The sequence below is a fragment of the Mustela lutreola genome, chromosome X (genome assembly GCF_030435805.1).
Source record: "Mustela lutreola isolate mMusLut2 chromosome X, mMusLut2.pri, whole genome shotgun sequence".
In the NCBI taxonomy this organism is placed as follows: Eukaryota; Metazoa; Chordata; class Mammalia; order Carnivora; family Mustelidae; genus Mustela; species Mustela lutreola.
In genome coordinates this window covers 105,889,777-105,916,383 of record NC_081308.1, presented here as the reverse complement: position 1 = coordinate 105,916,383, position 26,607 = coordinate 105,889,777, and the positions used below count along the sequence as shown (strand labels likewise).

General features: G+C 40.6%; 1 protein-coding gene across 6 annotated transcripts in view; it reads right to left on the bottom strand.

The window, feature by feature from the left end:
- Positions 1 to 26,607, bottom strand: part of GRIA3 (glutamate ionotropic receptor AMPA type subunit 3) — a 296,831-nt gene that overhangs the window by 50,095 nt on the left and 220,129 nt on the right. For all 6 annotated transcript variants that reach the window (XR_009349843.1, XM_059156924.1, XM_059156925.1 and 3 more), the window contains 2 exons: positions 16,999 to 17,375; positions 6,326 to 6,524 (listed from right to left, as the gene is read on the bottom strand). Coding sequence is in view for 5 of the 6 variants with exons in the window: in XM_059156924.1 (XP_059012907.1) it covers positions 6,326 to 6,524; positions 16,999 to 17,375 (576 nt within the window). In the remaining variant the exon portion in view is untranslated. The remainder of the gene's footprint in view (positions 1 to 6,325; positions 6,525 to 16,998; positions 17,376 to 26,607) is intronic.

Sequence of the window (26,607 nt, the reverse complement as noted above, 5' to 3'; positions counted from 1 at the left end):
TGAGTAAGCTTTCTATCTCCTCCCAAAGTCTGGCAAAAACCCACCACTCTTCCACTGAACCAGCAGAGATTATTTTATTTTCTCTTATTTTCTTCTTGGGAAATACCCCTGCCTCACGTCTCCATAGAGCCTTGTCAGGAGTCTTTATGGTTTAATTGTTCTAGTGTTGGGCCCCTACCCTAAAGTCTCCCAGGATTTGGGGTGCCTGGGTATTTCAGTCAGTGGAGCATCTGACTCTTGATTTCAGCTCAGGTCGTGATCTCTTGTGAGACTGAACCCTGTGTCAGGTTCTGTGCTGAGTTTGGAGTCTGCTTATCCCTCTCCCTCTGCTCCTCCCCCTGATCTCTTTCTCTTGAATAAATAAGATCTTTTTTTAAAAAAAAAAGTCTCCTGGGATTTATAGAAACTTTCATACTTTTAGAGATCTTTCTGTGATATTATGCTCTTACTAACCCTATAAAGAAGGTAGAGCAGAGAACATTCTGCTTGATAGATGAGGAAACTGACCCAAATGCTTCTTACCCAAAGAAAAACAAGAAAGTCATCAGTAGATGTGGAAGTAGAAAAAATTTTTATCTTCTCTCTTTTTCTTTCCAATTCTATCCAGCCACAATATAACCCTTGGCATATCAGAAATTATACGCAGCTGTGAATAATGGAGATTTACGGCATTCATTCTAGTTTTATGGATGTCTTCCTTTTCTTTGCTATCTTATCTTGGATTCTTTTGAGGTTGTCAGAACATGGGAAAATATCATTTAGAAGTATGTGTAGGTTTTCTTTTCTAACTGATCCATCAAGGAATATAAAGACAAAGATTAAGCAGGAGATAATACAGATGCCTTAGCATGTGCTGCACCAGAGGCTTGATTCATGTATAACATCCCCTGTTTCTGTGAACACTCATGCCAGAAAGGCACTGAGAAGGGATGGACAGAGGACCCAATCTGGACTGAGTTCTACCTCTCCCCCATGAAGCTGAGTGACATTTGGAAAGCCACAACGTCATTTTGCTCCATGTGCTTCCTCCCCAAAGTAGGGGCAATCATACCTACTCTGGTTGCATTGTGGGGTTGTCGAGGACATCGAATGTGGTAATGCATATGTATATGTGTTGGAAATTAGATTGTGAGCTCCCAGAGGGTAGAGGCCATTTATGTTTTATTCAGTACCTACCTGACCTTCATGTTGGGGTTGTACCATGGGGTGTACCCACAGATTGGCAGGTGTGGAGAAGGAGCCGCATAAAAATAAGCACTATCAGCTGCCCTGGAGGTGTGATCATCTAGTTTCCTGACATGCCAATGTTTCAAGTCAGCCTCTCCCCCAAAATAACCTCCAAATATGGTAGAAAACCCCGTTGAGGTGTTTTCATGTGATTTGGCAAAAGACAGGCAGAAATTTAATTTTGTGTACGGAGATGGGGCCTCAGTGCTTAGCCTGGAACTTGGCACATGGAATGTGCTAAAAAAAAGAGTTATTATTGGAAGAGTGAAGAATACGTAGTAGAATCTAGGACATTATTATTAGCCTGTCTTCATTGCTACACTGTCTCCTTTCTCTTGGAGACAGATATTAGATGATTTGTCAGTTGTGGGCACTTGTCAGGTCAACCAACCTCCACTACCTTGGAAAGTGTCCTTTTCACCCAGGTCAAGACTTGCGTACAAGGAAGACTTATGGAACGACAGATCCCTGGCTGCAGAGAGCTGGGAAAAGCCAACAGCCACCTGGGTGTACATTTCCCTCTTCCAGAGGCCTATGTGGGTAGGTCACAGGATCTTCATCTTGTGCTTGGAGCTCTACCTCCAGTCTTGACCTCTGAGGTCTAGCAGTCTTGTTGTGTAATATATCATATAGCATAGGAAAATAAGACTGTTTTTTGATAAGGTGGCATCCAGCCATGTCAAAATTAAGGAACAAATTTTTCCTTTGAAAAACTATCTGGTGATATGTACCACAGATGTCTCTGACCTGACATCCCTCAATGTCAATTCATCTCTAGTGGTTGTTATTACATGTTCCCTAGGGTGTGGTTTGGTTGTGTCCTCAAACGTTTGGTCACATCATATGCGTCTTCAAAACCAATTAAATCTGGTTGCAGTTGTCCAAGTATGTTGTCTTTCAAGATTGCAAATTCATCATAGTACTTGGTGAGAGAATTTTTAACAAAAGGATTTTACATTTTGATCTGTTTCCTAAGGCTAGGAGATGGGTTATGGGGTCAGGGTGGTCTGTTGTGTACATAGTTCAGCTGTAGCAAAGCATAAAAATTCATGGTTAGTTTTCTCGATCATGTCAAAAGGTCAACATACTCAGCAGAGTTGCATCTGTGAGGAGACTTTTCCCCTTTCCCCAAATACCTCAAAAGCCCTATAATAGATAACTGAGAAATGACATGTGGACTCCAACTGAAAATGCTTGTGTGTGTGAGAGAGAAAGATTCTGAATGTGTAAGCAGAATCTAAATACTATTAGTAGGGACTGCTTTTCAAATCAGTTTGGAGGGCTCTTCATTTACAGCCTGAATTTAAAAAATTTTAAATGACCAATGACAACAATTAGTCAAAATGTCCTGTGTTCAAACAAAACAGTTTCCATTAGTAACTCAGCTGTGCCACACATGGCGTACAATGTCTGCAAGAAGACAGAACAGTCCCCTTCGTGGTCTACAGATGAAGTACAATTCCTCTGTACTGCCCAGGGCCCTAGAGCAACTCACTTTCTCTCCACTCCTCTTCTTTTATGTTTAATTTCTTAAAGGGGTTTAAAATCATATTAAACATTTCATTTAAGAAAACAACCCCCTTTGATCCCCTGAACTGCCTTCAGTGGGAATTTGGTCAAGTCTCTGGAAAAGAAATCAAGCATCACAGTCATCTTGGAATATTGCTAGGGGTCTGAAGGCAGAGAGAACATTGGAATTGCTTTTTCTCCCAGTGCTACTTTTTAAACATGAATCTGTATCAGGTTAAATTTCCAAAACCTAGTGGACAATGATCATTTTGGTGCAGCTTTTGAAATCATAGTGGCGTTTCTCTGGGCAATGACAATAAAGCTGTCAACTGGTTTTTTAGCATGGGTACCACCACTGTTGTTGGGACATTTCATTTTGGAGCTGCTGTCTAAGGAAATCAGTTTGCAAGTCAAGAGAGCTGATGGTAATATTTCAGAAGTCTCTTTCAGCTGCATGCATTTTGCTCAGTGTCCCCCTGTCTTTCCTGATGGAACAGGTCCCTCTGTGCCTATGACTTTACGTGATTGTCAAATAAGAGCTAAGGATAGCTGGAAAATGAGAGAAACAAAGGAATCATTTTAAAATACCATCATTTTAATGGCAGCCTTATCCAGGACTAGTAGAAATGTCTGCAGGGCAATTAGAAAGGAATTGTATTTTATTTATTTCTCTCTCTTAGTGAAAGAACTAGAGGGCTGGCCCCAGGCTGTTTTATGGTATTACTATTTGGTCCCTGTGGTTTTAGTATGCAGTGAGAATAGGAAGAAATGAGCTCATGTTATGTTTGTAAATGTTGCATTTGATCTCGTTTTATTCTCTAAAGTTCAGAAGGTATGCCATAGGAGGTCCTCACTTTTTTCTGTGTGTGGTGGAGTGACTATTCTCAAAACTGCCTTGACAGCATTGCGGGGTGGGGGAGAGTGGTGACATGTTAGTTCAGTGAAGTCCCTGAGCGAGAAATGATGTGTTCTGGCTGGCTGTCTTTTCTGACTGATGTGGTTCAAGGAGAGTGGAGTGGAGAACATGGAGAGGACAAATGGCTTCAAGACCAATTGGTTGGCACCCCCCCCCCCCCCAATTATATGAATACCAACCTTACCCTTTGTTAGGTCTATGTGACATTTTCGGTACAAGGAGGCTGAAAAAGTTGATTTTTCTAGATTGCTCAGTTTCACTCTTAGATCATCAACCTTTGTGTACTATCTGAAAGAACTTCCCCACAGAATTCTAACACTGTCACCAGCAACCACTTGGGGAAAAAGAAAAGTGGTGCATGGGAATTAGAAAATGATTTGCATTTTCTTATACCTAGAAATATCCAGTTCCCTCTCTAATCAGATTTTCATAACAGCTTCATTTCCATACGAATTACTCATTGGCTGTAAAGGTCACTAGGAATTGGTGAGCATTAGAAACCACAAACCAATTAGAACGTGGCAATAGCTTTGCTCAGAATTGGATGTTGATTCAAATTGGCTCTGGTAATATGATGTTTTTAAATGAAACCATCATTGAATGGATTAGCAGACACTTTCCTGGTTTTTGAGCAAGACACAAAATGCACGGGGGTGGGGTCTGGGTGTGGGGACAATGAATATTTGGTCACGTTTTCCAGCCTTAATGTTAATCAATCTTGCCAGAGAAGGTCCTTTGCTGGCGGTATGGATGAATGGCCTTTGAAAGCTTAATGGGAATTGATGCCATCTATTGATTACTATTTAAAGAACACCTTCCTAATTTCTAATCGTTTTTGAAGGCAAAATGCTTTCCAATGGAACACATATCTCTTATCAGAGTGTCCAAGTCTGGTGTCTTGAATGCTTAAGTGATCAATTACTTCATACAGCAACTTGATGCCGACTGGCATGCTGTTGAAGGTTGATACAAGACCAGCTTTCCATGGAGCTGATTACGTGCTGACTACTCAGCAGATGGAAATCCCTGGCTTGCTGCCGTGTAACGTGTGAATGGTTTTATGCAGGCAAGGGATTATTCTGAGACAAGTTTCTGGGACTGCCATAGTGGTGAGGGTCAAGGCCAGCTTAGGTCCAGAAGGTCTTCACTGATGGCTCCAGTACTGGGCCCCTGCCTCTGGTTGGGAGTTTTGATCTGGTTGGTAAACAGTGGTAGAAGTGAGAATTGGATATCCAGAGCCAATGAGAATTCTTGAAAGGATCCCAGAACTAATGCTTTCTTTTTTAGGGAATGAAAACAGTTCTTAGTTAATTGCTATAATTTTAAGAAACGTACTCCTGGTTTCCCAGGAAACAATTGGACAAATCTCATGATAATACATGCAGAAATCTATTTTTTACTGATTTCTTAAAATAAGCTGGTTTTGAACCAATATTTACCCTGGACTTTGAGGAAAGGTCAGTAATTAGACCTGCCATCCAATAACTTGATTATTGGTTGGAAAGACTAAATGTTTCCATTTACCTACTACATAAGTGTCTTCTGGATCATTGGTACAAGCAGTTTTATTGGCAACAGTAGCAGGCAGAGGTGATGTATAGAATGGACCAATTTTCTAATCACCATACTTTCCTACTTGGGGCAAGTGAAGCAACATTTGAGTTCTTAAATACTCCAGTGGTGGCCTTTCTTTTAGTTCAGTTGGTATAGAACAAAGATCTTGATAGTTTATGTAAAAGTGCTTTGTCCAGGGTGCCTGGGTGGCTCAGTGGGTTAAAGCCTCTGTCTTCGGCTCAGGTCATGGTCCCAGGGTCCTGGGATCAAGTCCCAAATCGGGCTCTCTGCTCAGCGGGGAGCCCGCTTCCCTCTCTGCCTGCCTCTCAGCCTACTTGTGATCTCTGTCTGTCAGATAAATAAAATAAAATCTTTTTTAAAAAGTGCCTTGTCCATCTTATTTTCCTTCTATAATTTTCTGCTTTGATCTCCTTTTATCTTTCCTCTTGGCAGTGTTTATGCAGCTTTCCTATTTTTGCTTGTGAACACCTTGCTGTTTCCCCACAAAAATCTGGCTGATGATGGGGTGGTGGACATGGAATAAGTGTACTGAAGAAATTAAAGCAATTACCAGCTTCCCTGAAAATGGAATTATCAGCACGGATAGGAATCCTTGAAACAAGCACAGAGCATTTCAATAGGAAACCACTGTCTAAAATAAAATATGCAATTTGATAGTCTGTCACTCCTCAGAGTCTAAGACAGAGTCACATACCTACCTTCCATGAACTGCTGAGACATAAAATCACTGGTTTTGTAAAAGCTAGAAAGGAGAAGGCATATTATTCAATCCCCTCATTTCTCAAGCAAGAGGACGAAGGCCAACAGAAGTGAAATGACTTGCCCAAGAACAAACAGTCTCTGTGTGGCCGGGGTGGAATTCAAACCTGGGAGTTTGAGCCTTGTGCTCTTGATACACCACTTGTTATGCTGCACACAAGTCTTGGTTTTCACCCACAATGAATTGGGTTACCAACCAAGCCGTGTTGTATTTAAGACACTCTGCTTTGATAACATCCCCACACTTTCCCCTCCCTCCCTTAAAAGCCCCATGAATTTGCCTTTGTGGGAAGATGATAAAATAAAAAGCAGCCGGTCCAATTCACGGAAAGCACTTACTCGGAAAAATTCTTTTGTTGAACCAGAGTCCAGGGTCCCATATGCAATTTCAGTCTGCTTAGCTAAGTCTTCAGCACTCTCTATAGGAGAAACCATCCTCTCCACAGTCAGAAAAGCAGCAAGATTGGCAGTATAGGAAGAAATTATGATCAGGGTGAAGAACCACCAAACACCTCCGACAATGCGCCCGGACAGCGATCTACGAGACAAAACAAAGACCAATCCAGACCCAGAGGGGCCAGATTTCAGTTTAAAAAAATCCTTATCTTTATTTCTGGAAAGAGAAGTAGTGTCGGTGTAGTTGAAGTAGATGAAGTCAGGGAATTGAAACACCAAATGAAAGTAACACGTTCACAACATCCCATGTCATGGTGACAGATGATGATTGTACATGCATAATGTTCTTTGGGCCTATATGGCTTGCAAAGCAGGATTTTTTTTTTAATCCTAGGAAAAACGTCTTCTTTTTACCAGCTCCTACTTGCACTTAAGAACTGTACTTATCAGATTCTCTTCCTGTGTGAACTCTGCTGGGCACAACTGTGGAAGCCTGCTCCCACCTCCTTTAAGGCCAGCGGTTCTCAGCCTGCATGGTAGGATCATCCAGGATCTTTGTAAAAAAAAAAAAGAAAAGAAAAAAAAATCTCATGCTCAGGCCTACCCGACGCCTGGGAAGTGGGACCCTGACATACATGGTTTTAAAGCTTACCAGGTGACTACAGGGGATAGCCGAGGCTGAGAACCACTGATGTAAGCTGATGTCATGGGAGAAACACAGAGTCAAAAAACCTCACATATTTGAAGAGAAATGGGTCAGTGGAGGGGTCCTCTTCACTTTGCATTTAGTAAATTTAATAAAAATAAATTTAGTATATTTAATTAAATATTATAATATTTAATAAATAAAAGTATTGCCAATTTGTGGAGTCGGTCACCCATGATGCAAGGAGCCATGAGATAATATTTATTAGGATTTTTAAGAAAGATTTTATTTATTTATCTGAGAGAGAGAGAGAGCCAGAGAGAGAGAGAGTACAAGCAGGGAGAGCAGAGGGAGAGGAAGAAGCAGGCTCCCTGCTGAGCAGGGAGCAAAACATGGGACTGGATCCTGGCACTCGGGGATTGTGACCTGAGCTGAAGGCAGACATTTAAACTGAGCCACCCAGGTGCCGTATTTATTAGGATCTTAATAAAAATGGCTAATGGGGCTCAGGAGCTTAGCTCCGGAGATCAAAACTCTCCCTTTCACAAACTAAGCCTTAGCACACAGGACAGGCCTCAAGTGAAGTAGGGAACTACCTGTATAATAGAATTTGCCAGGCACTAGAAGGTTTGTTTTCACCCCTGCCTACCCCCCAACCCCCAAATAATCAAACAAAACCTCACCAGCCTGCCATAGAAACTCTTCGGATTGGAATCACCCTCTGTGTTTTCTTTAGGAGACTTGGTCAAAAGGTTAACCAGTAACTTCAATAGGACCTATTATCACATGATCTTGGAGGAGTCAGTGCAGTTAGTAGAGAATGGGACAGAAGATGGGCAAGTAGTCACAAAGGAAAATTTTGTTCTTAAACGTAGCTATGCCTTTGACACTACATGGGATGTTCAGATTCAGTGCTCAAGAACCCAAGTTTCGGATGCATCACTGGTGATTGCAGTGATCTGCAAACCAAGCTGAGGAATCTTGTTCTTCTACATCAGTGCTTCTCAACTCTGCCTGCAAATCAGTATCATCTAAGAAACTTGAGATAAAAGAAAACAAAACACGACAACACACGAAAAAGTGCCTCGGCTCCACCCCAGACCAATTAAGTCAGACTCTGGGGGCGGGGGAGTTAGGCTGAAGCTGCCGCATTTGTATAAAGCACTGGTGCAGCCGAGATTGGGAGAGAGGGCCTTGCGCGCGGAATGCTGCCCAAGGAGAGGGTGTGTGGAGTCCGGGATCAGTGAAGGCCCCGGATGCTCAGGGAGGGGCTGCAGCTCAGAAGGAGGCAGCTTTGTCTCCTTCAGAGTGTTGCTGAAGGCTGGCTCTGGCTGCAGAAATGAAAATCTGGTCCCTAGGTTTTATGAAACATCGCCACATTATCTCTAGGCTAGTTCTTTGTGTGGCAGAGCTCCATCCTGATTAGGCTCTTCTCTCCTTTGCCCAGAAAAGCTCACAGGAAAAGAACCCACTCTTGTCATAAAGGGGAAAATAGGCGTAGGAGCCTGGCACATTGCCAGGCTTTATGCACCAGGCCCTGTGGGGAGAGGGCAGTTCTGGGCTGAAAGCCGGCAAATCAAGCTCTTCTCTGTTAGTACTTGCATTTGACCACTTTGAAGCAAATTTAAATTTCCGTGTCCCAAGATAAACTTGTATTAGCCTCTGGAAAAATCAGTTGTTTTTGACTTTACATTCTGGTCGACTAGTTTTGGCAGGTGTTTGGATAAATGGTGTTCATTGTTGGTGAACTAAAACAAAACTACGTTATTTTTTGAAGTCTATCATTCCTATTGGTTCCTGGATGCTTAAAACCACCCTTCCTTCTTTATTTTTGAACACGCTTTTTTGCCTTTCAGATGTGAAAATCTGCTTTGCAACGGATTCTTCTAAGAGTTATATTCTCTCAGTATGTCCCGCTGGGAACATGTCCCTTTTAATCAGAAGAGGTAAAAACATTAGGATGAGGCAGAAAGAATGTGTTACACTTCTAAATGCTACATGTTTACAGGATATTTCAGTTATGAATTTGGACGTTTATAGTCTTTCTTCATTGTTGCCATATATATTTAAGTTATCCTCAACTGATCTGACTCTGGAAATAATTTTACTCTATAAAAGATTAATGTTTCAGAGTAGTAGCATCTGTAGTAATAGAGTGATAAAAATGATAACAATAATAGCTAACCCTTACCGAGCCCTTCGAGATTGTTCTCATTGCTTTAGGTTGACATGGATCAACTCTTTCAATCCTTCCTCTCTGTGGTTAGGTACTATTTTTACAGATTACAAAACAGAAGCATTTTACAGATAAAGAAACTGAGGCACAGAGAGGAGAAATAGGAATAAATAACCTATACTTACACAAATGTAAAGAAATGCCCATATTTTTGTGCTACAAAATAGTCATAGTTTGTCTAAGAAAATCCAGAATGGTGTATACATGATAGAAGGTGCAATTTTCTGACAATAACTGAGAATTGAGGGGGCGCCTGGGTGGCTCAGTGGATTAAGCCGCTGCCTTCGGCTCAGGTCATGATCTCAGGGTCCTGGGATCGAGTCCCACATCGGGCTCTCTGCTCAGCAGGGAGCCTGCTTCCCTCTCTCTCTGCGTGCCTCTCTCCCTACTTGTGATCTCTGTCTGTCAAATAAATAAATAAAATCTTTAAAAAAAAAAAAGAAAAAAAATAACTGAGAATTGAAGGAAAAGCAAACATGTTTGGCTAATTATTGTTTATTATCTGTTATTCATTTGGAATGGAACTGGGAATGCCATCTTTATTTGGAATGATGGGGTTTTCCTGAGACCAAGGGGAGAACTGATTTTGGCGTATTCCCAGAACCATGGTTTGGTATGGAAGGGGTGTATTAGGCTGCTGTGAATACCAGTCATAGTTCATGCATTGTCTACTTGAGACAAGGAGAAAAATACAGTAATTTATGGAAATTGCACTTGTGCCGTTCTATCGAGGCTAATGGATTGTTTCTGTATGATCTAAAATCAAGCCTGCTAATCTGCTAATCTGGTTATTTTGGCCACCATAATAGGTGACCCAGATAATCATGTGGTTGCTCTGTAGGACTTAGCTGAGATTAGTTGTTGACCTAACTGAAAATAAACCTAAATGCAAAGTGGTCATTTTTGTGGCCTCTTGTATACGTGGCTATTGACTGAGGCAACTACGTGCTTAATATGATGATATTCCTATGTGCTTGGAAAATTTTGGTGAATATTCACAGAGAAAGGGTATAATAGTATCCACAAGCCTCAGCAGAGATGGAAAAGGAGCTTCCTTGGAATCTGTGTGAAACTCACAAGCTTGCATTCAACCTTCTCCCTTCAAGGCAGCAGTAGCTTTGACAAGCGTCTTGGAGGAATTTCTACCACTTTTTTTTCCCTTCATGGCCTGAATGCCTAAATCCTTTCACTGAGAAAAGGTACAGCAGAACTCACAAGGAAGAGTTCTGTAAGAATTTTTACATTTCCCTCTTCTCGTTAATGAAACTATAGCCATTTAATAACCCACATTTCACACGGAGGCTATATAAGAAGTGACTGATGGGTCAGCCCCATGACATTTTTAAGAGGATCTATTAAAACAAGACAAGACTTTATAGTTGAGTTAAAAAGATCTGTCATTTTCCAGTTTCTTTCCCTCCATTAATGTGCTTCAAAATGTTTAACATTCATTTCAAATAGTTTTGTTGCACAAGACAGATTTTGAGGTTGGCAGAATGAAATGGCTATAAAATTCTGCACATTTAGTATTTATAAAAATGCATTATAAGGAACATAGCATACCTTTTGAAGAAATAAAAGAGGAAGTGAATGAAAGTAGATTAGCAACAAGAGAAAAACAGACATAAAAACACCACAAAATAATATACAATGCTCTCATTATCTGTAATCATATGGAAGTAGAGTTTCCGAGTTAATAATAAAATGTATTTTATTACCTCTGAAATGATAATAAAAGTGAGCTATGTGCTGTAACCTTCAGCTTGTAGGTAAATTTTGAAATCTGCACTTCACTAGCTTTGCAAGATCAAGAGCTGAAACTGTAACCACTTCTCCTGTGCACAAACTCTTCATGGTGCTCTTTCTACCCCCTCCCCCCACCCCTGCCATTCTTTCTTCCAAAGTATGTATCTTTTCTACACTCCATTCAATGCCCATTCTATGACACAATAAATCTTTGGCTCATACAGTATTTTCTGATGGGAATAAAAAACCATCTCCCGAAGACCGAGAACTACGGCTTTCAGCCAGAAAAAATCATAAAATTGTTGCAATAAAAATCCTGCTATTACACCACTAATTGATCCGTACATCACTACTACTTTGAAGAGAATTTGCAGTAGGATGAGACTCTGGTCAGACATCAGCAAAGGAAAGGCTTTTGCTTAAAATGGAGCCTCCAAATCCCGTTTTCTTTGGTCCCATTCATTTCATACCCTTCGTGTCTTCTATTATTTGGCGCGTATTCTCCATCTGACAAAAGGATCTGTGTGTCACCTAACCTGGACAGTATCTGGTATTTGTGGAATTAGAGAAGAGTAATGCTTTTTGGAATAATATGCACACAGTAATCAGATTCAAGTTAGCTTGATTCCTCCAGTTTCTCTGCTAGAATTCCTCCAGTCCTCCCATCTTCAACTTGGCGAGCCCTTGGATGGCCCTGCAGCTTCAAAGAAAGTCAGCAGGGGGAGCATTTGTCTGGAAGGACCCGGGCTTTGGATGGCTCAGCAAGGTTCTATCCAAGTTTTACGAAGGAAATAAATGACATATCTAAAAAAAACTGTAACATTCTGTCAATATCAGTAAATCATTATAGAACATACAATGAAAACATCTGCACGAGATGTAATCCTTAAGGAGGGCACTATATGGATTCAAGAGGGCAAGTTGTTGGTTATTTCTTATCAGAAATCAGCTATGTGGCACTGCCTATAATTTCAACTGAATTCCTAAGGAGTTTACGGGACTAACATGCAAGTACAATATTAACTGTTAGTATTTGTGAAGTTTGGGTGGTGAAAAACAGCTAGTTTAATAAGGAAGATAGCTACCCTTTACCGAGAACTTACTATAATCCCCGTACTATGCTTTACATTTTATGGATGAGGAACGGAGGCTTAGCTTGATTTAGTAACGTGCCCTCCTAAGCAGTTACACAACTCCTAAGCAGATTGTGAATCCAGTGAGACTAACTCCAGCACCCGAGTACTTAACCCCTACGCACAACCTCCATCTGGCTACACCCACTGCCAATCTCACCATAGCCCTCCTGCGGAAGAGGGTTGAGTGGCATCTTCTCATACTTTATTCTCCCAACTGCCCCAAACAAATCAGTTTGTATATGGGTATAACCTAAGCTGATCACATTAATTAGCCTCTCTAAAGGTGATTCAGCCTCTAGCTGAATTGTTCACTCTGAACAATTGGAGCAGTTGAAAATATCAAACCTAATATTGACACAGGCTCTTTAAGCTTCCAAGCCTCTGTCAATACCTTTATTTGATGGAAATGCAATGATGTTCGGTGTTACTTATGCTGTCTCATTGCTGATTTCCCACTCTTTTACTCTGAGTGAACATACGCCCAGCAGCATTTTAAGCGCTCACTGCCCAAACCTTCCTTTAACAACAGGGGCATAAGCAGAGTTTCATTGGAGTTTGGGAGACTGGACACATGAGGAAAGAATGAAACAAGCAATGAACCTTCAGGTTGGTAGTGGAGGCAGTGTGTGGTGCAGTGTGGAACAGTTGTACTGCTGGCTTTTAAAATCCCTGTGACCCTGACCTCTACCACAGTATCTTCCTGTGTACAGTTCTTTTGTCTATGTTGTGAAAAAAGCAGCATAAAATGGAACAGCATAGGGTGTGGAGTTGGGAGTTAGGTTTGAACACTGACTCTGCCATTAGCTGTGTGACAGGGCCAATTACTTACTCTGGGTGTCACCTTCCTCAGCTTAAAAAGAAGTACAAGGCAGCAGTGTTTTGAGGATTAAAATCCATAGGATAATGCAGGAAAAGTGCCCGTAAATGTTGGGAGCTCAGTGAAGGCTGTTGTCACTCTGCCCTCAGGAAACAGAAGCAGTTGGGTTAATTTATCTGACATCTCCTCCTGCTGTGATAGTCGATAGTTCTATTTTAAAATGTGGTCTCTTATAATTCCTTGGATTGCTTCAATTTTGGGAAAAGTCAGAGTGTACAATGCATGTTCACATTTGGGGCTTTCTGGAGTGTGGCCATTAAACAGAAATAAAGTATAACATTGGCATTTGCCATTAAGGCGACCATGAATCTTAGAGCACAACTATGTCATTATCAGGAATTCTGAGATCTGTTCATAGAAAAGCACATTTCAGTGGAATTTTCTGTTATATAATTGAGCACAAATATATAACTAATATAGCTCTCAAGATAAGGAGAAATAAGTAGGCTACAAGATACAAAATTTTATCAAGAAGCTTAAAGATATAATTTCCTTTGAAAGACACAAAAGACAATATTGAAAGAGGGATCACCCATTTGGTAGAAAATATACAGAGTAATAATTTATTACTCAAAAGCACAAAAAAGAGAATATTTGTTACTCTAGACCAGTGTTATTCCACAGCCTGTGTGTCCTACTGCTGGGTTGAGTTGCAACCAGCATTTGAAACATTATGGCATGCTGTAAGGGTAATGTTTGGTGATGCTTATGTTATATACATGTATATATATGTGTATACACACACACACACACACACACACACACACACACACACACACTAAGTCATGACGGAAAATGTATTTCATACTGAGGGACATGGTCAGAAAGTTTGAAAGCCATTGCTCTATACGACAGCATCTAGTGAAGCGTAATGAAATGTGCATCTTGGGGGGGGGGGGGAAGGATTTGATATATTTCAGTGCCACAGAAGAGCCACAGCTTAAATTCTGCTACCAGAAAGAATCTATCCAGCTTGCCATTTTCAGGTCATCATCTTTAAGTTAGTACTAAATGAAGCAATATGCATAAATACTTCTAAAAACAGAGTTTTGAAGTTTGAGTACACAGAGTAGTATGCAACATTCTGGTGGGGATATCACAAATTTAGTTTTGAAAATTTACTTACAGAAACCAATAAAATCTCTAGCCTTAATGACTATTTAGCATTGCCTCAACACAGATTACTAGCCATGTTAAAAATCACTCAATTAGGGATCGTTCAGAAACCCTATTCTCAAGTGAACATTTAAAAAAAAATAAGAAAAGAAACTAGCAAAATAAACAAACTCCCAGATAGTATCACAAAATGACACACATTATAAGCACAAAAGGAACAGGGAGTGAAATCATTTGGAGTATCTGACCAAGAAGATTGAGAGTGGCAAAAGGTATGACTTAGACAAAAGAGACTTGTCCCTAAAAAGAAAAAAAAAAAAAAGGCTTGTCCCATACACATTACATTAGAAATTTGAAGATGGTTACCCATGAGTTATGCTGCAAAACTTCATTTGAAATGTTTTGTGCTCCAGGTGGATCATCTTAAAATGAAGTATGTTGTAAAACCATAGTAGGTGAACTTTTGAGTCCTTATAGTCTAAATGAAAATCCCCATATCTTTGTATAATAGACTCTAGTCAGTGTTTGGATTAATGTTCAGTTTTACCAAAACTACAAGTTTTTATTTTAGAAAAAAGCCCACTTTCCCCTCCTGATTTTAAAGATACCACATTTGCTTACAATATTTTATGATCACAAATTCAACACTGTTTTGTTTAGGTGAATTACCACTTAAACTAAGTGGGTGAGATCTAGGACATTCACATTCAGTATTTTCAGTAGCTTCGCTGAGATAAAATTTGCATCTCATCAAATTCACCAGCCTAAGTGTACAATGAATAATTTTAGTCAACTTAAGAGGTGTGCGGCTATTGCCACAATCTAGTTTTGGAACATTTCCCTCACCCTGAAAAGTTCCTTCATGTTCATTTGTGCTTAATCCTGACATGGTCAGGACAAGTGTGAGATCAATGGGGCATTTACATCATGCACAACATTTAGAGTGGTGCCACAATCTCATTAATCAAGGTAAAGAACATTACAGTGCAATATTTAAAAAAAAATCAAGATTAATTAAAAAACCCCATGATGAACAAATATCAAAATTTTAAATAAAGACTGAATTTGCCCCTTGTACTTGCTGTGTTCAGCCTTGCCTGCCTCAGCCTAATCCTCGTCCTTCTTAGCTTCATTCTATTCCCTCTAAGTCCCTAAAGACTTTTTCTCTCTATGGATTTGTCTATCCTGGACAAATGGATCAGTGCAATAAAGGACATTCAATAAATAGAATTCAATAAATAGAATCATATAATACGTGGCCTTTTGTGTCTGGCTTCTTTCATGCAGCATCATGTTTTCAAAGTTCATCCATGTCACAGCATATCAGTAGCTTGTTCTTTTTAATTGCCAAATAGTATTCCATTGGATGGATATGCCAATTGTGTTCATCCATTCACTTGTTGATGGACATGTGGATTGTTTCCACTTTTTGGTTTTTATAAAGCTCCTATGAAAATTTATTAAGTCTTTGTGTGGATATAGATTTTCTTTTCAGTAAATAAGTGGAATTGACGTGTCATCTTACAAGTTTTTCTCTGACTATAAGAGACTGCGGAACTGTGTTCCTATTTCACGGTAGCATTTTGCATTCGCACTACTAATGGATGAGAGCTATAGTCATTCTGCATCCTCACCACCACTTGGTACTGTCTTTTCTATTACAGCCATTCTAGAGGATATATAGAGGTATCTCACTGTGCTTTTATTTTATTTTAATTTTCATTTTTAAAGATTTTATTTATCTATTTGAAAGAGAGAGACAGTGAGAGAGGGAATACAAGCAGGGGGAATGGGAGAGAGAGGCAGGCTTCCTGCTGAGCAGGGAGCCTGATGTGGGGCTCGATCCTTAACTGACTAAGCCACCCAGGCACCCATGTCATTGTGATTTAAATTTGCTTTCCCCTAATGACTAATGATGCTGAGCATCTTTACATGTGATTATTAGCCATTTGTATATTTTCTTTGGGGAAAAGTCTATTCAAATATTTTGTCCATCTTAAAAATTGGGTTGTCTTTTTTATATTGAGTTGCAAGATATCCTTATATATTCTGGATATAAGTCTTTTATCAGAGGTAAATTTGCTAATATTTTGATTTGCTAATATTTTCTGTCAGTCTGTGGCTTGTCTTTTCATTTTCTTAATGAGGTCTTTTGATATGTGAAAGTTTTGAATTTTAATGAAGTAAAAAAATGGATTGTTCTTTTTTTATGTTTTGAAAACTCTTTGTCCAATCCAAGATCATAGAGACTTCCCCTTAAGTTCTCCTTTTTTTGACTCTTATGTTTTCATTTTAGTACCTTTATACTTTTATACTTTCAGTACTTTTTAGCTTTAGTTATAAAACTTGGGCTAGATGTTACAATGAATAGTTTTAGGTAGTCTAAGAGTGAAATGAAAAAGGCAGGACACTGAAAGGGGAAAGTGGGAGGGCTTTTAAGAAGAGTTCTATATTCTTTCAAATTTTTTCTGGATCCCATCTCTAGACAAATGAGAAAATGTTTTTAGCTCACTTAAGGAGGAAACCATACTTGATTGATCTGATCAAGATGTAGTATTAGTCTTATCTGAATAATATTAATATTAGCTGATAGTGTTGCCTTTATCCAGAGTCTAAGTATTTGCTGTAATATATATAAATACACAATACCATAGAAATGCATGAAGGACATTCACAACACCAACCAATAACACACTCACTTTGGATGCAAGCAAACAAAATGGCTTGATGATATATTTGTCATTGGATGGAATGTTAAGTGAAAGAAACCTGGACTCGAGATGGGTGAATACCAGATGTACATGAATGGGTCATGGCCACAGAATGCAAGGAGGCATTGGGTATGACATGGAAACAAACCTTGGAGAAATATCACATCCTTGCTGCATAAAGGCACCCAAGGAAAACCAAAGACTGTTAAATATTCCAAATTCATTTGGAGGGTCAGGAGGGCTTTGCGGATCACGAGGTTCTTCATTGTTATCTTCCAAGTGCCATTCATAGGGGCTGAATCTGCTGACTAGGAAAAGAACTACGCTGACTCCAATGTAAGCAAAGACGATGCACATCCAGATTTCATAAGCCAAGGGATCCAGAAATGAGAATACGCCTGGTTTTGACTTCTGAGGCTTCTTTATCATGATGGAGATGCCCAGGCTCATAAACGGCTTTGAGAAATCTATGACTTCTTCACGGACCAAGGTTATAGTGAGTGGAGCAACAGCTATATCAGCCCTCTGGAAAAAAAAAATGGACTTTTAGAGACAGTATTTCCACTAGTCATTTGCCACTTACTATACCTCTTTGGTGGAAATATAAACCCTCAGATCACTACAACCAATTAATTTGTCAATGCTTTGGTTAGAAAAGTAGTAGCATTCAATGGATTCTAAAAACACTCTAAATCGATGGTAAGTAAGAAAAGGACACCGCTGGTCTTTTGTCCTTTGTGACCTATTGCCTTAGAGCAACTAACTCAATTTTTTTCTTAGAATTTTTTTTGGTGTCTTGCAAATAAACTTGTATTCCCTTGTGACAGATCACTGCTTCACTCTTTTTTTTTAAAAGTAAGTTCTACACTTAACGTGGGACTTGAACTCATTATCCTGAGATCAAGAGTCGCATGCTCTACCGACTGAGCCAGGCAGGTGCCCCAATTACTGCTTAACTACTGTTTTATTTTTTTTCAAGACTTATTTACTTATTTGATAGAGAGAGAGGGAGGGATGGGAAGGGGAAGAAGGAGAGGGGGAGACAGAATCTCAAGCAGACTCTGTGCTGAGTGCAGAGCCAAAACACAGGGCTTGATTCCATGACCCCAAGATCATGACTTGAGCTGACGCTAAGACTCAGATGTTTAACCAACTAAGCCACTCAGGCACTCCAACTCTTGTGTTTTTTTTTTTTTTAAATTTCAATTTTCATCCCCTTATGTCTTAGCTTCCTCACATAACTGGGAGTTCTTGAGAGGCAAGGATATAGTCTAGACTCCTTATATGAGGCTCCCTCCCCACCATGAGGTGCAACATAGGACTATAGTCCTCAGTTTAATACTTGAGTGCTATTATTCTTGAATTTTTTTTTTCAGAGAATGTATATTAAAACATAAAGTTCTTTAAAGGCAGGGACTCAATCTTCTGTTTTTTTCTTTTTTTAATTCTATCACTGCAGCACATCTTAAATAAAGAAACTATGGATGCCTAGAAAATAAGTTGTTGACTATTGAATATTAATCTATGCAAACATGAAAGAATTCTGCATGGGCAATAACAAGGGTTAAGCAGTTATTAGAATACATATTAATTTCTATAGGAAGCCATCATGTCTAGTGATAAATATCAGTGTAGCACTCATGAGTATTGGATCAATAAAGTAAATGTATCAGTGCTGCTCTGCATAATGGGCTCAGGCAAAGGTAGGCAAAGTTTTTATATGAATCCCATGAAAAAAGGCACTAGGAATTTCTTTTCTATCCAGCACGAGGAATTTCTGCACTTATTTCTTTGGTTCCTCTACAACAGTAGTAGGTTTAGTAGGCTTTAGTCTGGAGCCAGGCCTTAAAATACACACCCACTAAAGGGCTTCTAAGGAAAGCCTTTTGGATGGTATATCAGATAGGAAGTAAAAATACCAATTTTGAGGTGCTTGGGTGGCTAAGTTGGTGAAGTGCCTGACTCTTAGTTTTGGCTCTGGTCATGATCTCAGGGACATGCGACTGAATCCCGTCTTAGACTTCATGCTGGGTGTGGAGCCTGCTTAAGTTCCTCTCTCTGCCTCTCCCTCTGCCCCACCCTCACCCTGCTTGCTTGCACATGTGCACGCTCGCTATCTCAAAACAAAAAAACAAAAATAAAAAGACCAATCTTGATAATTTTTTTCCTACGTAAATAGAGTTATCCTCAATATCCTTACCAGTGAGGAGAGGTGGAGGAGTAATGAAGTCTGAGATAGAGGATGTTTTGAAAGAAATGTTTTACTACCCTGAGTCCCACGTGATGACTCAAACTGATTAAAAACATATCTTAATTAATTTTAAGGGAAATGCAGATAATAAATAGCCAGCTAACATTTAATCAATGATTATTCTGTGTGTAAGCACCTCGTATATATTATCTTCTTCAATTCTCTTAGCAAATTTAAGGTTGGCCCATAATTATTCCAATGTTAAAGTAGGAGAAACCGAAGCCTGGGATTAGAACCGTGGTCTTCACATTTCAGAACTCATGTGCTTTTTTTTCTTTCAGGTTTTTATTTAAATTCTTATTATTTAACATGTAGAATAATATTTGTTTCAAGTGTAGAATTTAGTGATTCATCCCTTCTATATAACACCCAGTGCTCGTTTCAAGTGCCCTCCTTAATGCCCATCACCCATTTAGTCCACCTCTACTCCAGCAACCCTCAGTTTGTTCTTTAGAGTTAAGAGTCTCTTATGGGGGACACCTGGGTGGCTCGGTTGGTTAAGCAGCTGCCTTCGGCTCAGGTCATGATCCCGGCGTCCTGGGATCGAGTCCCACATTGGGCTCCTTGCTCAGCAGGGAGCCTGCTTCTCCCGCTGCCTCTGCCTGCCATTCTGTCTGCCTGTGCCCGATGCGGGGCTCGATCCCAGGACCCTGAGATCATGACCCGAGCCTAAGGCAGAGGCTTTAACCCACTGAACCACCCAGGCGCCCCTCCATTTGTTTTCTTTTCCTAATTTTTCCTTCTCAGCCTATCTCAATGGCTCTAATGTGTGGTTTGCTGGACCAGCAGCATCAGAGTCACCTGGGAACTTGTCAGAAATGTTAATTCTCAGGCCCCATCCCCGATGTATGGAATGAGAAACTCTGTGAGGGGATTCAGCTGGTCCCCCCCAGGTGATTCGAATGCTCACTGTCACTTGAGAACCATGAATTGATCTTACTCAAAATCTTACTCAGGTAATTCTGTTTACTGACAGCCTAAAATGAAACACAAAGCACTCCTCCCGCCTTCTTTGGATTCTGCTGTCCTCTTAACAATATGCATCTTTCTCACCAGTAATCTCCTTGAAAAAACTACACTTTTCCTATCTCTTGATTTTAACACCACTTTGTCTTTTTTTTGGGATAAAAATATATGTATATAAAAAATATATGTTTATAAAAAATAAAAAATTAAAAAAAAAAAAAAAAAAGATTTTATTTATTTATTTGTCAGAGAGTCAGAGCATGAAAGGGAAGGTCAGAGGGAGAAGCGGACAGACTCCTTGCTGAACAGGGAGCCCAATGAGGAACTCGAGTCCAGGACTCCCGGGATCATGACCTGAACCCAAGGCAATCAGTTAACCAACTGAGCCACCCAGGCGCTCACCACTTTGTCTTTATAAAACACCTGTGATCTACCTTCCATGCCCTCCAATTTACTGACATGGCTTCTTCAGTTATGTACTTGGTTACCACATCGAGTTCAAAGTCCTTCCCTCAGACCTCCCTGCTCATGTGACACCACTGGCCTTTTGCAGAAAGTAGCCTCTTTTCTTCGCTGACACTGAAGACTATGGCTTCTCCCCGTATCTCTCAAACGTTCCCTCTCTGGCTTTTCTTTCCAGTTCTGCTCTCTCAGCCAAGGTGTACTTCTGTAGTCTCAGAGTCTAGTCATGGGGCTTGGCTTAGGAGATAGTCAGTGAAGGTTTGTGGAGTAAGCAAGACCCCTTTAAGGACCTGTCCTTCACTTTCTCCCCTCAGTATTATTTTTGTCCCCTCGGTATTACTACCTATGGCTTCAACACTCCCTTCATTGCCACTAACTCCTGAATCACCAGTTCTGCATTTATAACTGGACAGAAGCCAAAGCCAAATTTTACCTATTTTACCTTTTGCCTGGGGCCAGACCTGATCTTAGAAACAAAATCTACTAAGGAGAATGGAATTGGCCGGAAAGCTGGTGGGGTTTTTTGTTTTTTGTTTTTTGTTTTTTTTTTTTTGGCAGAAAGGGCCTGCATCAGTTAGAAAGAGGCTTGTCATGCCAAAAGAATTCACAGATGAAGCCACCTTCTATCCTTGCCAATGTGTTTCTGCCTCCGTGCAAATGCCCCACTCATATCATTTCCCATTTGATCTCATTTGAGTTTAATTACTTAATTTAACTAGTTTTTTGATCATTTCGGTCTAAATAATTGATCGTTCTAAGAGAAATGGCCATTTCCTTGTTTTGGAAGGCATAAATAAGGGGCATTTGTCTGAGAAAATCACTTTGGATTGAATTTCGGGGAATTGGGCTCTTTTCAAGCAGGTAAAGAAAGGAGTCTGAGAATCTTGACACCCTTTAAGAGGGAAAAAAAACCACCTCAGCAACAAACACCCACCAGATGATAAGCACAGCTAAACACTAACAAGAGGTGGCTAGATAGAAAAGTGGAGCTTCTTGTCTGGTTCCCAGGAACACGCAGCAAAAGAACAGATTCCCCTGGGAAGCCATTCCTAGTATGAAGTACTTTTTTTTTTTTAACAATTTCTTTTTTTTTTTTAAATTTTATTTTTTTTAAATTTTTTATTTTTTATAAACATATATTTTTATCCCCAGGGGTACAGGTCTGTGAATCACCAGGTTTACACACTTCACAGCACTCACCAAAGCACATACCCTTCCCAATGTCCATAATCCCACCCCCTTCTCCCAACCCCTCTCCCCCCGGCAACCCTCAGTTTGTTTTGTGAGTACTTTTGAAGTCACATAAGACAACAGAAAGAACGTGCTCCCCTCAGGCACTTGCCTTTTTCCCTCAGTCTGGCTTTTTTTTTAAGGGTTTAGTTAATTAATTAATTAATTTTGGAGAGTAAGAACACACACATGTGAACAGGGGGAAAGCAAGAGGGAGAGAATCTCAAGTAGACTCCCTGCAGAGCCTGACCTCATGACCTTGAGGTCAAGACCAGAGCCGAAACCAAGAGTCGGACACTCAACTGACTGTGCCACTCAGGGACCCCAGAATTATTTCTTTTGAAGGAGCTTCTCCAAAGAAGGTGGAGTTCATCTGTTTTTTGGAGGGTGCTCCCTCAATGAAGAATAGCATTAAATCTGTGCGCGATTAAGCCTCATTGATATGGACCTGGTTCCAAAATGAGATTTCCCATGCTAAACTTAAAAAAAAGACCTATTACAGCTGGAAAAAGACAAAGGACTAGCAAAAAGCAGGGGGAAGAAGGCTCACCCAATAGAAGGGAAGGAGCTCCTGGTCAATCCACTAGGACAGGCACCTGGGTAGGGAACCTAGCAACCTCTCCCATCCCTTACACACCTGCCTGCTGGGACCAATACAGTAGGATTGTCCCATTCAGTTCAGAGGCAGACCCTCTGTCAGCACTTATCCCTTCATCTATATGAAAAGGATGTTATAATGGTCAATTATTTCAGAGCCCAAGATCTACCTGACATAATGTCTGTGGAGTAATCAACCTGAGTAGTAAGGGAAATGCAAGGAGTACATAACTAGTGTCAGTAAACACCCAGTTAGCTCTCCTGGAACAGCTGCAGAATGCAGAGGAGGGGAAGGTCATTCCCAAGGCACATTAAAGATTTAGGAGGCCAACACTGATGAAAAAGTGAGAAAAACAAATCCTCAGACAGCATTCCTTTCCTGGTCTCTGCTCCTTAGGAAGGCAGCTGTGCTGGAAGGGAGGGTTAGGAATGATGAGTGGAGCTAGAAAGCAGAAGGGAGGAAGTAAGGTGTTGACTCCCTAATGAAGTGCTTCTCAATTCTGGTGTCCTGAACAAGTCCCGGACTTCTGTCTTCAAGCTTCGGCCTCTGTTAGGAACAGCAGTAGGCAGGCCATTTTCACAAATCTAGGCTGGTAAGTTGGGTGGTATGAAGGTGCCTCAGGTAACAGATAAAAACCAGCAAATGGAAAGAGCTCAGGGTAAGAGTTTGCTAGTGCTTTTGCTTGCGTCTTGACTACTTAAAGCATTTTAATCAAGCAGCTTACGAGTGGCTGTGTGGGCTCAGCAAATATGCCAAATTAGGCTTGATTTTTCCACTCACCGGTGGAAAACCTGGAGGAACTGCATTATTAGAAGGGATTTAACTTGAGGGGATTTATAATCCTTTTCATAGGTGGGTTGGCAAAGTTGTAAATTTCACAAAACTTAAAAACCAAAAAACTCCTATGTGTAGGGATGATGCACTTTTGAGTCGGACAGGTATAAGACAGAAATGACACTTAATTTAAATGGCATTTAGGACTTTTTTTTTTTTTTTCTGAGGAATGCCTAGATGGCTTAGGCTGTTAGGCATCTGCCTTCAGCTCAGGTCATGATCCCAGGGTCCTGGAATCGAGTCTCGCATCGGGCTCCCTGCTCAGCAGGGAGCCTGCTTCTCCCTCTGCCTCTGCTGCTCCCCCTGCTTGTGTTTTCTCTCTGTGTCAAATAAATAAACAAATAAATAAAATCTTAAAAAAAAAAGACTTTTTTTTTCCCAGCAGAAAGGCTTATGTTGTATCTTAAAATATTTTCACCTGATATAAAACTTATAACCAACCTAGAGATGACACATGAGCAGAAGCTTGTCAGCTGGCATTTAAAGCACTTTTTGAAAGCAAGAGAGAGGATGGGAGAGGGGAGTCAAGGTACTGGCGTGTAATGCATAAGATACATGTTGGGGTGCCTGCGTGGCACAGTCAGTTAAGTATCTGACTCTTGGTTTCAGCTCAGGTCATGATCTCAGGGTCCTGGGATCGAGGCCCACTTTGGGCTCCATGCTCAGCATGAAGCCTGCTTGAGATTCTCTCCCTCTCCTGCTCCCACTTGTGCTCTTTCTCTCAAATAAATAAATCTTACAGAAAGATACTATGCTAACCAAGAGAACAGGCAGGCACGACCCGATCCCTTATCCCTGTATTAATCATAAGGTTCTAGTAGCCTTTGGCAGATATTTCCTTTGGAAAGTTTAAATGTGTTGGAGAAAGGAGTGGGCATAATCAAGATAGACAATAGCTATATAATGAAGACAGGACTTAAACTGCTTTATTGGCTTTACTGTATGGGATATTTACTATTTGCCGTTGTTTAGATCTGGAAAGGGATGAAGTCTATTTGAATCTGTTCAACAACAAGCGGTGTCACAACGGGATCTCTTCGTCTGCTTAGCCAGAACACATGTTCCAGTCTAGATCTAGTGGTTAGGGCTCCTTGTCCTTGGGGAGCTGAGGGAGTTAAAGACAAAGTGAAGATAAGGGGGTATCCTGGGAGCTGCGTAAAGGTCTTGCGAGACTAAATTTGGTTGGTAATCTTTCCCCGCCCTCTCTGTTCAGAATGGCAGATGTCCATGCATCATTAATGCTCCTTCCTGGAGTTCATAAACATCATTTGAAATAGAGAAGCACTTTTATCAAACTATCAGCCCTTCTGCCAAAGCCTAGTGTAGAAGAGAAGAGAATATTTGGTGTCTGTTACTGCACCTTTGCTTCTCTGCCTTTTAGCGGGAAGGACAGATCGACTTTCTGTCTTTCTTAATGGAAAATGAATCTATCTTAGGATAGTGACAACTTAAGAGATAATTTCTTCTAGGTAGAGAAATGTCAGTGTGAATAGCATCTATAAAATTGCCATTTGTCCTGGAAGTGTGAAGGAGTCTGAGGTTGCCCAGGGGATGTGACCTGGTATCAACAATCCTCCAGCCCCATCTCCATTCCCAAGCTCTTTGATCTCTTCTAAGGCAGAGGTACCAATGTGGGCAGTGGTTTGGACTTTCCCAAGGCAACTCTCTCCCTCCCGTCTTTATCTTTAGTTCTAAGTGCTGGGAACATAAGGAACACAGCAGCTGCCTGCTGGCAGGCGACCTTTTGTCAATTAGGACCTCAATTTCTTTCTAGCTCTTTTCTCGACTCTTTTTCTGTTAGATCAGAGAAGGGCAGAAATCCCCAGCTGTTGACTTTGGGTTTTCAAATATTTCAAGCGATAACCAAGGATGTGCATTACATTATTCTAGAGGCCACAGATAAGCGCAATGTGTAACTTGGATGGAAAAACTCATAATCCAACTAGACTGCAAGCCCCTTGAAGTCAGGCAGGGATTTCATATCTGATACAAAACCAATCTTCCTGCAATTTGACAAGCTTAGTAAACTGAGCCGGTGTGACCCGGTGGATAGAGCACTGGGCCAGGAGTCATGAAACTGGAGTTATAGTCTAAGCTCTGCCAAGCTGTGTGAATTTGTGACCTTGTCACAATCTCTGCCACCATTCCTGTCATCCCTGTCTTATATCAGGCCTTGCCTGGTTTACCCAAATGGCAGTTCTACTGGCCAATCCTGGCTGATCCCCACATTTATCTGCAAAATGGATGAAATGGTACGCTAAAAGATGTCTAAGAGCCATGTTAGCAACAGAATGTTTTTAAATGTCCTCTTACAACACATGCTATTTTGGAGCCATAAAAACTTGTGGTCTGTAAGCCATTTAAGCTGGGGACAATTACCATGTGGTGATGTTATAGACATCCAGCTCAAAATCAAAACCTCTAAAAGCAGGTGGACAGTTTCAAGTCCATAATGTTCTGAAGGGCTTATATAATGGGGCACATTGTGTCCTACTGACGTTTGTTTTAAAAATAGCCTTCTTAGCAATACAAGGTGCCCTAAACATCAACCTTGATTTGGTTTTCTTTAGAGGGAAAAGAAAACTTTTTAGAAATCATCTGAAAAGAGGCTGATTGGCTTCTTTCTTCCTGAACAAATTTAATTCATTTTGACTCTTTCTTGAGACTTTATGGTGGATACTGAAATCTTTGCAAAGCTTTTCTCATCTCTGCCTTTCTTCACTTTTTTCCTTCTCTAACATGTTTTACATGCTAAAGGCATAAGAGAAAATTCCTATCTGTGTAGCTTTCATGTTCATTGCAAGAGAAAGTTCCCCTCAACACCCTGTTTGTTTAGGTAGGCTCCAGACCCAGCGCAGAGCCCAATGTGGGGCTGAAGTCATGACCCTGAGCACAAGACCTGAGCTGAGATCAAGAGTCGTCAAATGTCCAACCGACTGAGCCACCCAGGTGCCCCACTTGCCTTTTTTTTTTTCTTTTTAAAAGATTTTTATTTATTTGTTTGACAGAGATCACAAGTAGGCAGAGAGACAGGCAGAGAGAGAGGAAGGGAAGCAGGCTCCCGCTGAGCAGAGAGCCCGATGCAGGACTCGATCCCAGGACCCTGAGATCATGACCCGAGCCTAAGGCAGAGGTTTTAACCCACTGAGCCACCCAGGCACCCCACCTTTTTTATTTTTTTTTCTTAAGCAACTTGAAAACTACAAGAGGCCAGGCCTGCCAGATATGAATGCCTGTGTTTTCACTTCTCTCCCTCTCTATCATTGAAAGAAAAGTGTAAAACTTTCCAATGCTGAACGATTAATTCTTTCAAATGAAAATGAGTACACATTTAGACTTTGAGATCATCTTCTCTAACAGAGAGAGGTCTTATCCAAGCATGACAAGAACCTCCATTTTTCATAGCCACAAGTTTT